The 14,071-nt window shown below is 43.9% G+C and overlaps 1 protein-coding gene across 19 annotated transcripts in view; it reads right to left on the bottom strand.

The window, feature by feature from the left end:
- The window catches only part of LOC114081179 (tRNA-dihydrouridine(20) synthase [NAD(P)+]-like), a 103,965-nt gene that overhangs the window by 22,290 nt on the left and 67,604 nt on the right, over positions 1–14,071 (bottom strand). For all 19 annotated transcript variants that reach the window (XM_071604510.1, XM_071604511.1, XM_071604512.1 and 16 more), the window contains 3 exons: positions 6,132–6,179; positions 1,175–1,240; positions 930–1,000 (listed from right to left, as the gene is read on the bottom strand). In XM_071604510.1, coding sequence (XP_071460611.1) covers positions 930–1,000; positions 1,175–1,240; positions 6,132–6,179 — 185 coding nt within the window. The remainder of the gene's footprint in view (positions 1–929; positions 1,001–1,174; positions 1,241–6,131; positions 6,180–14,071) is intronic.

Here is a 14,071-nt window from a genome sequence, read left to right as displayed (position 1 = left end):
GTGGCTCTCACCTCCCCATATGCCTTCAATCTGAGTAGCTCTGCTTCTTGTGGTATATGATGGACCTCTGGATGCCCTTTGAAAAGGCTGTCAAAATGACAACCAGCAACTTGGATACTTCCATAAGAGTCCTGAGCCCAAAAGGTACATTTCTTAGAGACAAGAAGTCACCAGCCAAAGTCTGTTGTCTGGGGTTCCTTATGAAAGGACATCCTGGGCACAGGGAGCAGATTTGACTAGGAAACCAAGAGCAGCCTTCAGAAACACCTTGGCTCTCTTAAAGGAACACATGAGCTACAAAGCAGCAATGTCTTCAAAAGAACAGCCATCTTGCCAGGAGTGGTGGCATACTGTGGAATGGAAGTGGAAGGCGGAGGCAGAATGATCACAAATTCAAGGTAAGCCTCTGCAACTCAGCAAGACCCTAAGCAAGTATAAGATCCTGTTTCAAAATAAAAAATAAAAAGGGCTAGTGAAGTGGTTCAGTGATCGAGCATCCCTGGGTTCAATCCCTAGTACCACAATAAATGAATAAATGAATGAATAGCCATCTGTCTGGGGTCATTCAAGGGAGAAGCCATTGCTTGATTAAGTCAAAAGAAAACATTAAGAGTGAGAGTTCTAATTCCACCACTTTCTGTCTACATGATACAGGTTTGAGCAAATCACTCCATCTCTACAACTTCAATATCATGTGGATGGGGAGTTTCTCTTTCTCTGTGTCTCTCAAGCTCAGAGCAGGGCCTAGCACCAATAGGTGCTCAATAAAAGAAACACAGACAAATGCAAGCCCATTCAAGGAGTCTGAGTGCCCTCTGAACTCACAGGTTGTCAAAGAGTTGGGCAGAGGCAGGCAAAATACGTAAGTGAGGGACTATAAAAATGGCTGAGGAATCTCTCAGCCAGTCTCTAAAAAGGCAATCACTCACCTCCCATGAACTGTGATGGCAGCAATGCCAGTCCTTTCTATCCGCTTCACAAGGCTCAAGGTATCTTCAAGCTGAGGAAGATCACAAGAGTGGTTACTGGGACCCCAGTGTTATAGCTGCTGGCTCCTAAATTGGGCTCAACTCTACTCCCTCCACCAAACCTAATTCATCATGAATCATTCACAATCCCCAAATCCAACATCATCAAGAGAATAGACCTTGAGATAATAGAATACAATACTTACTGAAGGCAGAATACAGATCTTGCAGGTCACAGGTCTGCGCGTCCCTTTAACAAGGGTGCTGAGGATCTGCAAAGAGGAGCACAGAGGAGCACCTACCTCTTCTAGAACAAACTTCCACACTGCTTGTATACTGCTACAGATCTATGCATTTCAGGGGCACAGACAGTTCATGTATGCACAATGTATATCAATCTGTTACACACATACATATAGAATACTCCATGAGACAAGGAATGTGCCTCTGTTCTATGCTACAGCCCCAACACCAGTGATCCCTGCCTGGCACAAAATGGTATATATATACTTGTTAAATACACTGAATGAACTAGGGAGTGAATGGATCTGCATGCATTCCTGTGTAGAATGCAGTAATCCTTTGCCAGGTTCAAGCATTAGAATTACCTGAAAAGCTTAAGAAACACAAATTCTTATATTCTATCCTGTTATTTCTATAGGGGCAGGGCTTAGGAATGTGTGTTTCTAACCAACACACTCTGTTTTCAATATGATTTTGAGGCCCAGCCCTGGATAAGAACAGGCTGGCAACTTCTCCCCTGGACGAAGGGAAGGAAATGTTTCCTGAATGCGTCCTGAGCCCTGCAGAGTGAAGAAGCAGGAAGGCTTTTAAAGGCCTGGGCCCTTGCACTCCTCTTTGGAGATGTCAGATATACAGGAATAAAACAGGCAAAAAAAAAAAAGGACAACATTTTCAACAAGCTAAAAAGTGTTTATTGCATAATAATTGAAAAGGATTTCAAAAAAAGATCAAAAAGCCATACAGGAAAGTGTCAGTGAGGTAGCAAGACCTGACCACACAAGAATCAGAGATCGAGAGAGATGCAAATGACACTGCATGGCTGTGACATTGCTATCTTCTTCCCAAATCAAAAATTTCAACCCAGGCAAGTTGGAAGCAGGGTGATCTCAAGGACTTTCCCAGAACTGAACCTCTGTTCAGCAGAGGAGATACCTAGGTGACTGCTGCCAGTCTTCTAGACTGGCGGGGGCAGCAGAAAGCAGAGGACGAACAGAGGAGGACTTTTTCTCAGGGACAGGCTAAGGTAGCCACTCTGGAAGATAACAGACCAAGAAACTGGGCTGACCAGTGAATGGCTCATGAGCAAGACAGGGTCTGCTGGACCAGGCAAAATTGACAGGCAGGCAGGAACAGTCCACAGGTGCTGCCTCAGGAGACTGGGCCTGAGGTCCTAAGGTCACCCTGGCAGGTCTTAAAGGGGCACTGCCAGGTCCATCATGACACAAAAAATTCTTACTCTCATTCTCTCTGGCTCAAGGCAAAACCTATCGACAGTTCCCTTGCAAGCACTCACTTGGAATCCTCTGATATTTAGTAATTTAAGAAGCACCTGCTGGTCTGATCCAATGCTCTGTCTTACAGGACTTCCTTTTAGTGTACTTTAACCAAGTAGAATAGAATTTCTGTTCATTTCATGTTAAGGACAAGGAAGGAGATTAGGTAACTAAAAGCCCTAACCACTTGCAAGGGCAGCACTGAGGGGAAACAACAACTAGAGGCAGTCCTCCAGCCAGGCTCTAGCATGAAACTCTTCTGGACACAAGTCTCCAGGTCCACATCACACCACATGTCCCGGTGAAGATCTCTGGGGATAAAGGACAAGAGGCAAGCCTATATCTGAGTGGAGAAGCAGAACATCGACCAAAGGCATGCCTCACCAGATCAACTGGCCTCCTGGGAAAAAGCGGCCCTATCTCCCCAGGTTGTTGAGGAGGGAGCAGGTGGGAAGATCGGAAGCCACAGGCTTGGGTATCAGTGAGACCAGAGTTCAAGTTCTGGGCCTGCTCACTGGTAGCTATGACTCAAGAAACTTCACTCACACAAATGATACCCTGGACAGCCAGAAGATGCACAGAAAGCTTGGACGGGGGTGAGACCATATATCACTAAGAGCTACAGTCTAAAATTGAGGGTCTAAATCCAGGGAAGGTATACCAGCATTACCTGGTGGAAGCTTTTTTCAATAGACTGATATCCCCCATCCCTATCCACTCCAAGGTTAGAGAATTCAACAGGTAGCATCTTTTTTTTTTTTTTTTTTCAATTGAGATAAAATTTATATACAATAAAATCTGCCACCTTGGGCCCAGTATGTTGGCACACACCCGTAATCCCAGCAATTTGGGAGTCTGAGCAGGAGGATCACAAGTTCAAGGCCAGCCTCGGGAACTTAATGAGACTCTGTCTCAAAATAAAAAATAAAAAGGGCTAGGTATATAGCTCAGTGACACAGTATTCCCAAGTACAATACCTAGTACCACCCCTCCCAAAAAAATTTGCCCTTTTTAAGTGTATAGTTCAGTGGTATTATTAAGTATTTTCAAAGTTTTTCCAGACCTCACACAAACATCTTTATTTTGAGAAAATTTCAGCAGGTGGTCCTGAGATGCTCCCATGATGAAATCAGGGGCCTAAAACACCAAGCCTGGAACACAAAGCTCACCCACTCACCCAAACTGCTAGTACAATCTGGGCTTAAATTGAATCCAGCCCCCCCATGCAAAAATCACATTGGATTTTGTAGGAGAAGTCTGCAACCCTGCAACTTCCCCTCCATGAGGCAAACCCCATTTAGCCAACCTATATGATTCCCTCACCCGAGAAGAAACAGAATGATCTAAGCATCTGGAATGCATCTCTACTGCTTCATGAATAAATGTACCTCATTCAAAGAGGAACGTCAGAAAGGATAGAGCCAGCAGCATTGGTCGGAGAAACCAGGTCAGACGATAAGAAAATGCCCATGTGCTGAGGACCCCTCTCTTAACTGCTCTGACATCATGGCTATCCATTTCAACTCCATCTTGCACATGGGTGTCTCACTGGAAGTTCCAAACTCCGCTGCCTATTGAACTGTGGTTAGACATTTAAAAATGAAGCCAGGCACCTTTAATGGAAGATGTCATTGAGAAGGGACACAGACGCTGCATCAGGAATCACAAGACTATGACTCCGAAGTTGGCTCTGCCTGCCTCTTATTTGTAATATGATCTTGAAGAAAATCATTTTTCTCTCTGTGTGCTTTATTTTTATGTTTTTGTTTTGTTTTGTTTGGGGAGGGGTTGTTGCTTTTGTTTTTGTTTTTTATTGGTACTAGGGATTGAATCTAAGGGCCCTTACCACTAAACCACATCCTGAGCCCCTTTTTATTTTTTATTTTTAAGACCCAGAGTCTCAATAGGTTGCTTATAACCTCACTAAGTTGCTGCGGCTGGTTTCAAACTTGTGATTCTCCTGCCTCAGCCTCCCAAGCTGCTGGGAGTGTGCCACCACTCATGACTAGTTGATTACTTTTGATCAAAATGAGATTGTAATTGGGCATGGTAGTGTATGCCAACAGTCCCATTTATTTGGAAGACTGAGGCAGAAGATCTCTTAAGCCCATGAGTTGAGAACAGCCTGGGCAACACAGTAAGATTGCTTTAACAACAACAACAATAAAGAAGCAGCAGCAGCTAATGAATGCCTGCCCTGTGTACCTCAAGGGGTTTCAGGGACAAATAAAATAACATTGGAATATGCTTTGAAAGGAAACTACCCAAGAAATGGTAAGGATACATTATATGCAGGTTAGAGGAACATCATATGTGGCTGTATGTGGGAAAAATCAGAAGGAATCCAGCCAACACATACTGTGGTCCTCTTACATCCCAGAGACAGCTGGACAGAAAGAATATACACAGTTGAACAGCAACAGCCAGAACAAACCAGGGCAGCTCTTATGGTAGTATCTGAGTCCCAAGTAACTCTAATCTGCAGGAAGCACCATGAGGCTCAAATCCTGGACAAGGAAGTAGGGATGGTGCATGAAAAGCAAAACAAAGGAGCTACAATCAGCAACAAGCTGACAGCTGATGAGCTGGGAAAGGAAAGGAAGGTACACATGGTATGATATGGCAGAATATCACCCCCACAACCCCTAGCAGCCCACAGCACTAGATAGCAAATACCAACCTGACCCAGGGGACTCATTAAGCCTATTTGCAAAATCACCACAGGAAGGGAAATAAAGAAAGACTAACTTCAGCTTGCTTCATGGGACCCTGACCTGGCTTGCTCTCAAAGAACTGATGAGACTCCAGTGGTATGGAGGGGAACCCCCGTGCTACTCTCATCCAGGCCCCTTAGAGAGGACAATCTACCCACCCCACAAACACACACATACACAGAGCCTACCCTCACCAAAGGTGGTCTAGCCTCTGCTCTCATGAGCATCCTAGAAAGGAGAGAGACAACACAGAGGAGTCTCTAGCCCAGTCTTCAGGCTCTCTGGCTCTTAGTCGACAGGGCCCAAGTTCCAGGCTTTTATACAACTCAAGGCTGCTGTATGCTGGCTCAAGGGTTTCCAAACCTGGCTGCATGTCAAAACCATTGGGAAGCTTTTTATTTAGGTGGGGGATGAGGGTACCAGGTATTGAACTCAGAGGCACTTGACCACTGAGCCACAACCCCAGCCCAATTTTGTATTTTATTTAGAGACAGGGTCTCACTGAGTTGCTTAGGACCTTGCTAAAATTGCTAGGGCCAACTTGTGAACTTTTGTTCCAGTGTCATAATAAACTAAACCTGCCATCTTCCAGCAGTTTGGGTGAGTGGGTGAGCTTTGTGTTCCAGGCTTTGTGTTTTAGGACCCTGATTTCATCGTGGGAGCATCTCAGGACCACCTGCTGAAATTTTCTCAAAATAAAGATGTTTGTGTGAGGTCTGGAAAAACTTTGCACACCTGTAATCCCAAGCCACTGGGATTACAGGTGTGCATCAGTGCGTCTGGCACTGGGAAGCTTTCTAAAAAATTCCCAGGCTGCAAATGGATAGACTAAGAGAACTTCAGTAAATCTGAAAGGGGGAGAGAGGCATTCTAGGCAACTCTAGTTCATAGCCATGTTTTGAGGACGCTGCTTTCACTCATGCAGAACTTACCTTCTCAATCTTGTCAGGATCTGACAGCAAAGCAGCTCCCATTCCTCCCTAAAGAGAACAAGAAGAAAGGTCTGCTTTAAGTTGGAGGAGGATACTCCTTGGCTCCTGCCCACCCCCCGCCTCCCATGGTAACATGGTGTGCAAACCTTGTAACCAAGGTCCATTAACAACTGGCATTTTCCTAAACAAGTAGGAAGACACCAGGATTCATGCCCATAATCACAAGGACAGGAATCTGATGAATTCTAAAGTCACCACAATGATGCCCTTGGCAAAACCCATGGATCTCTAGAAGTAGGCTCTACAGAATTTCTGGCTGGATGTCTTGGCTTATGCCAATAATCCCAGTGGCTTGGGAGGCTGAGGCAGGAGGTTCACAAGTTCAAGATCAGTCTCACCACATAGCCAGGCCCTAAGCAATTTATGGAGACCCTGTCTCAAAATAAAAAATAAAATAAAAAAAATAAAAGGAATAGAGATGTGGTTTGATGTTTAAGTACATCTGGATTTTTTTTAAAGAAAAAAAAATTCTTTTTCAGGTCTCAGTGTCATAATAAACTAAACCTGCCATCTTCCAAGACGTTAAAAGACAATGGATCCTCCTTAAGTGATGAGATTTAAATACTCCTTCCTCACATACCCAATACTTGCTTTAGTACCAACACTAAATGCAGAGACACAAACATTGTCCAGGCCCTTCTCCTCAGCCAGCAACAATGTCCCAGTCTTGAGGATCCAGATACATGCCAAACAAACAAAAATACCAGAAAACAGAAACTGCATATCTGAAACACTTAAAACTCAACCCTAACAATAATGCTTGTCTCATGATAATAGGATTATTACCAACAATTTTCTTGCCCTTTTCTTTTTTCCTTCTGCAGTACTGAGAATTGAATCTAGGCTTGCCCTACCACTGAACTCAGCCTCCCAAAGAGCTGTGATTATTGGCATAAGCCACCATACCTAGCTCTTGTTACAACTTTCTATATTTCCCATGTTCTAGACATTACAATAAATTACTTTAGTAATCAATATCTCATGGGAGGGTAAAAGAGAATGAAATCTTTGAAAATCTGAATGAAGGGGAGAAAAGCAAACCCAATAAATATAGTATATATATTGCATACTAATGAATGCTCAAAGCATGTGCTCAGAGATTTAAGTTCGGATGTTACAGTTTAATTTCAGAATCAAGGATGACAGATTCAATCAGAGGGAAAATTAAATCACCACAGACTTCCAGGTGCATTAATGCATACCTATACTGCCAGCAGCTTAGAAGAGTAAACAAGGAAGATCACAAGCTCAAAGTGGGCTTCAGCGACTTGGTGAGACTCTTGTCTCAAAATTAAAAATAAAAAGGGCTGGGAATGTGATTAAACATCCTATGGTTCAATCCCTGGCACCGAAAAAAAAAAAAAAAAAAAAAAGAGTCACCTCAGACTTGGCTAGGCTTGCATTTTGAGAATTGGCAGGGTGGAGGAGCCACTAGCTCTGCATTTGAGGGCCACAGATACAAGACTTAGACGTCTCAAGGAAGCCCAGGAACTCACCCAGCTCCATCTGTCTTTCACCCCTCATACACAAAATCCAGACCATCCTTATGGAATCACAGAATCTAAAATTCAAGTTCACTGGCCCTTCCACAGCAATTTTTCACAATAGAATTCCCTTCCTTCCTTCCTTTCTAACTTTTTTCTTTTTTTGAATAGATAATACACTAAACATATGAGAGATTCAAAACATTAAAAGGTAAAGATTCCCCCTCCTTAAGGAACAAGAGACTTTTCAACCTATACTTTTTTTGTCTGTGTATTGGGGGGGTCCTTTACCAAATCTCCCATCCACTTTTTTAATAGAATTTTTTAAAGTTAAAAACGAACACAATACATGGTTTTACTTATTTATTTTAATGAGATGCTAAGGATCAAACTGAGTAATTCACATGTTAGGCAAGGGCTCTACCACTGAGCTGCAACCCCAGACCGCCCGAATCCTTTATGAGACAGGGACTCCCTAAGCTGCTGAGGTTGGCCCCAAACATGAGATCTGAAGGCATGGGCCACTTGCTAATTTAAGGCGGAATCCCGGACTCTCTCACCACCATCACCAGTTCCAAGCTCCACTGCATTAAGCTTCATGTCAGACAAACATTTATGAGGCTGAAGAGAACAAATAAGGTGACAAGTTGGTGCAGATCCTCAAGCAACATGACAAAGCAGACAAGACTGGACCCTCAGGAACAGTCCTGGTGTTCTATAACAGTTCCAGCATTGTGAACTGGCTGGGATAATATTCTGGATGACCACAAGATCAAACACTTAAGGTTTCAGGGGCAAATGCCAGCTTCAATGAGGGCAGGTATCTTCCAGTGCTTCAGGAAGGGCCCCCAAGACATACTGCCCTACACAGATGTAGCTTCTCAGAGACTAGACAGCACTCATGTAGAGCTCTTGTCAATGATGATTTTCCCCTCCACAGAGCAAGGAGGGTGAGCCGTGTTGGGAGTGAGGTACCAGGTGCAGTCATCAGCTTTATGACCCATCTGTGAGCTGTGAGGCTGGTTCAGAAGATTGAACTAGCAGCTGTACAAAGAAGGCGGCTTCCAGGAGGAGCATCCTCAGTGAGAGAGCACTGGCTTCAGCAAGCCTCATTTTGGCTAACTAAAATGGGATTCTGGATTACGGATCTTTCCTGGTGTCCTGGGAGGTTGAACACACTTGTCAGCTAGGGTGCCCTTAATGCCTCTCAGGGCCTGGGGGCTGCTTGTTGCTTTGAAAGATGAGCTACTGGCCAGTATTGGAGTAATTGAGCATTGGACCATAGTAGCATAGTATTTCACATAAAATGTGAAGAATAAAATGCATTTTGATTTTCTGTCATGTCATGATTTCTAGCAATAAATGATGTTTTCATGCGCTGCCTTAACTATAATTATCATGGGGTAGAATTCAATGTACTTAATAAATCACTTTCCAAATTGCCTCGTATAGAACAAAGAATCAGTTGAGTTTATTTTCTTTTTCTTGAATGACTACACATGGTTTATTTTCTTTTTTTGAAGAACGGGGACTGAAATGATAATGTGGTAATTTTGTAATGTCATTTTGTCATGAAGACGTTTCAAATTTTACATTAAAACGGGCCTGTCATTCCTGCTTTATAAATTCACTAGAGGCTCTCATTTTCCTTGGAACACCTTTAACATCTTTCTCATTGTCCACCAGCTTGAAATGTAACAAGTTTGCCATATTAGCTATAAATCTGGAGCCCCAACATGAACAACATGAAACCCTACTGTTGAGCAGACTTCTACACTACCTGTGTGACTTTGGATAGGGCCCTTAACATGTGCTTGAGACCTAACTTCTAAGAAGGAGAGGGTGCAAAGAATTTGTTTTTCGGTTTTTTTTTTTTTTTTTTTTTTTTGTGGAGCCCAAGATCAAACCCATGGCCTCACACATGCTAGGCAAACACTTCAAGGCTCTACAATTCCCAGGCACTGTGACACACGCCTGTAATCCCAGCACCTCAGGGCCTGTAATCCCAGAACCCTGGGAGGCTGAGGCATGAGGAGCTCAAGTTCAAAGCAAGCTTCAGCAAAAGCAAAGTGCTAAACAACTTAGTGAGACCCTGTCTCTAAATTAAATACAAAATAGGGCTAGGGATGTGGTTCAGTGGTTGAGTGCCCCTCAGTTTAATCTCTAGTACCAAAATAAATAAATAAATAAATAATCTCTACCATTGAAGCACACCTCCAACTCATTAAAGGATTAAACTATGGGGAAGAATGAAGTCCCAAGGTGCCTATCTTTACTTTTATTCCTGTTGAGAGCCACAGCCGAAGGGGCCCCAGCAAACTTCCAGCTGCCAGCACCAGCTGCTGGCTGATGATTGGCTCACAGCGGCCCCAGCAACATCTAGCTGATTGGCTCCTCGGCCCCAGCAACATCTAGCTGATTGGCTCCTCTGCGGTGATGCTCATTGGACTGTTTTCCTGCCCTTTCAGACCACGGAGCTGCTCATTGGGGGACTTTTTTGGCTCCGCCCACGTGACCCAGCCAATCGGCCTCAAGAGCAGGAGGATTGTGGGAGGTGAAGAAGCTTGTGTGGGAGAGAGAGGCTTGTGGAAAGCCGGTGGTGGCAGTTGAGGCTCTGAGGATTTTTCCTGAGAGGCTGTTTTGTTTGGCGTGTTTGGTTCTAAAAATAAAGTTAGTTTCTTTTGACAAGTGGCTTCTGATTGTGCCCAGCCAGACTGCGGCAATTCCTAAATGGAATGTTTTTCAACATGTTCTTTTTTTTTTTTTTTTTGGTACTGGGAAGTGAACTCAGGAACATTGTACCACTGGGCAACAGCCCCAAACCTTCTTTTCTATTTCATTTGCAGACAGGGTCTCACTGAGGTGCTTAGGGACTAAGTTGCTGAGACAGGCTTTGAATTAAAAAAATCTCCGGCCTCAGCTTTTCAAGTGAAAGGAATTATAGGCGTACACCACCATGCAAGCCCAAATCTTAATTTACATTCAGGCCCACTTCCAAGGAGCATTCCCCCAACAAATAATCCACTCAAGTCTCTGCCTCTCCAACACTTAAATACTTAGAATCAGGGCCATGCAACCTACTTGTCTCTGTATTTAATCATGACTAACCAGTTTAATAATTTGGGTTCTCATACCACCTGTGGTCATGGGCTGTTCTCAACTCCCATTTGTACTACACAGACAGACTAGTTGACTAGGAAAGGTCAGAAGGGAGGGTCGAAGCAGAGTTTCCTTCTTTCACCCTATTTTCCATAAAATAGCAAGGATCTGAAGCCTGCCACTCAAGACACACATTCCTTCTGTGATCTCACTGGGTAGTGATGACATCACAAGCCTCAGTTTCCATGGCAGATTAATGCTAAGGAACTTCTTTACCAGTTCTCTACAAGACACCAAAGTGTCTGGCTGCTTCAGAGAATATGTCTGACCGAATATTTTATATTCAATCTAACTTGTCCGCTGTCCCCTGGGAGAGCACAGCAGCAGGTAGGCCTAGGCCAGGCATCTGTAATGGAGCCCTGGTAAATATACAACCTCACTTGACTGCCACATCTTCCTTTGGGGTTTCCCCATCACACCTCAGACCTTCCCTACCCATGAGTAAGACCAATGGTCTGGTGCTCCCTCACGGACCCACAGTGTTTCTGCTCACTGCTGAGGGCAAGTATTCAGAAAGGTTCTAATCTTTATCAATCTAGCCTTCCCCTTTAGCCTCCCCCAATGCTTCCTTCAGAGCACAGCTATAGTCTAGTACACACCTATAGTCCCAGCTGCTTGGGTGGCTAAATGGAAAGAGTACCTGAGCCTAGGAGTTGGGCTCAAGGATCTGGGCGGAAACATAATGAAGCCTGGGCAACATGGTGAGAGCACTCATCACCAAAACAGGAAGGAGGCTTCATTCTCAGATCCTTTCTTAATAAGAGTCTTAAAGAAGCCCAGTGTGCTTTTGTTATCCAGGGATAATTGAAGCATTTGAGGAAGGGCTATCAGTCTCTTATGAACCTCACCTTCAGACCCAGGCACCTATAGCATACTGTCATGGATACACTCACATGGATCCCCTTCACATCCCAGTCTGAAATGCTGAGAAAAAGGGTGTTCTCAGGCAGTTGGGAAGAACAGAAGGGCCAGGGGGAGAGGTGAAGTGATACAGAGACTGGAGTTCTGAGGAAACGATGTCTCAAGAAATGGATGTGCAAAGGCTATTGTGCCTAAACTTGGTATCGAGAATTTGGATCTCATTCTCTTAATCCCTCTGCCCCAGTATATAGCCTTCAGAAAGTGGTAGAGTTGGGCACAGTGGTATGGAACGATAATCCCAGCTACTCAGGAGGCTGAGGCAGGAGAATTGCTTGAGCTCAATTCGAGTCTAGTCTGGGGGAAACATAGTAAAACATAATCTCAAAAAAAAAAAAAAAAAGCAGCTGGGCACAGTGGTGCATATGTGTAATCCCAGTGGCTCGGGAGGCTGAGAGGGGACGATTGTGAGTTCAAAGCCAGCCTCAGCAAAAGTGAGGCATTAAGCAACTCAGCGAGACCCTGCCTCTAAAAAAAATACAAAATAGGACTGGGGATGTGGCTCTGTGGTTGAGTGCCGCTGAGTTCAATCTCTGGTAGCCAACCCCCCACCCCACGGAAAAAAAAAAAGAATTACAAAAATCTATAAAAATTAGTCTAGAATTCAGTGTGGCTGAAACAGGCTGTAACAATGGGTCCCACAGGGAGCTGCTAAGGTGGGAGGGGTTCTAATCCAATTTATATTAGACCAGATTTTCCAAACCTTGAAAATTATTTCCATGAAAAACTCAGAAATGACAGACCTTAAGATATTTTTCTCAGTTGTAGAAGGGAGAGACTGAGGGAGGGCTGTTTGGGATAATTCTGAGGTTTGACTATTATCCTCATGCTTCCTTTGGCTCCACAGAACTCAATTACTTTGATAGCAATCATCCCTTGAGGAGACAGGCAAAGCAACCATAGAGGTTAACAGGCAAAGGCTATGTTTGGGATGCCATGCAGAGAAGAGGGCTTCAGTCAGAAACAGGAAAGATTAGGAGAGGGAGGTACTAGCAGCTGAGTGCACAAAACACAAGTAACAGAAGTGTCTCATAAGTTCTGTTTTCTTTCCAGCAGCAGTGCCTTCCACATCTCCTCCTACACCTGCATACTACCATGTCCTCTACAGAGGATGTGGAGAAACCCAGGTGGGCTGGCATGGAGAGACATACTGCCTGGTTGGTGGCTACCGGCTCTATGGAGATGTTCCCTTGGCCACTCCACCAAAGGCCAAAGCAGAAAAGCCAGCAGAGAAGCCAGCCCAGAAGCCAGCCCAAAAGCCAACCCAGAGAGCCAGAGAGGCTCCCAAGAAACGCCGAGCTCCAACAGAGGCAGAAAAGTCCCTGGGTTGTCCCAGCCCCAAAATTTCTACCAAGAGACCAATGTCAAAGAAGCTGGCTGGCTGAGCCTCTCTGTAGAGAGGTCTTGTATTTACCTATAACACTTAATGCATCTTTTTAAAAAAATTTTACTCATATTTTTTTAAAGAAATAAAAAATTTTATTGTTGCTGTTGTTAATTATACAGTTATTCAAATATACAAAAATTTGAAAGAATCCCTGCAGGTGGTTGCAAATGATTTGCAATGGCGTTGCAACTAGGGCCTTGGTTCAGTTTGACATGGGAAACTAATGCAGCTTGAACTTGAGTTTTCAGAGCTCGGCAGAGCCAGCGACTGTATTTAAAAGCTATCATTTGTATTCCTCCTTCTCATTGGTATCGAGTAACTTCTTTGTAAGTGCATGTTTCTTTATAAGTGCACACTTCCCATTCTCAGGACATTATCAACAACAATTTTCTTGTCCTTTTCTTTTGTCCGTCTACACTACTGGAAATTCATTCCAGGGTTGTTCTACCTTTTATCTATATACCCAGCATTTTCTATTTTTTATTTGGAGACAAGGTCTCAGAACTTGCTCAGGCTGGCCTCAAACTTGTGATCCTCCTGTCTCAGCCTCCCAAGGAGCTGGGATTATTGGCATGTGCCATGATACCTTGCTCTCTTTACAAATTTCTTATTTTTTATTTAATTTTGTTAGTTGTCAATGGGTCTTTATTTAATTTATTTTTAAGCAGTTCTGAGAATCAAACCCTGTGCCCCACACATTCCAGGCAAGCACTCCACCACTGAGCCACAAACAGAGCCCTCTTGTTAGAATTTTCTACATTTCCTATGTTCTAGCCAATACAATGAATTACTTTAATAATTAGCATCTCAGGGGAAAGTAAAAGAGGAGGGAATCTTTAAAAATCTGAGGGGCTGGGGCTGTAGCTCAGTGGTAGCGTGCTCGCCTTGCATGTGGAAGGCACTGGGTTCGATCCTCAGCACCATGTAAAAAT

The sequence above is a fragment of the Marmota flaviventris genome, chromosome 18 (assembly GCF_047511675.1).
Source record: "Marmota flaviventris isolate mMarFla1 chromosome 18, mMarFla1.hap1, whole genome shotgun sequence".
NCBI lineage: Eukaryota > Metazoa > Chordata > Mammalia > Rodentia > Sciuridae > Marmota > Marmota flaviventris.
The sequence above is the reverse complement of the archived record's forward strand: the minus strand, read 5'-3'. Positions and strand labels throughout refer to the sequence as shown.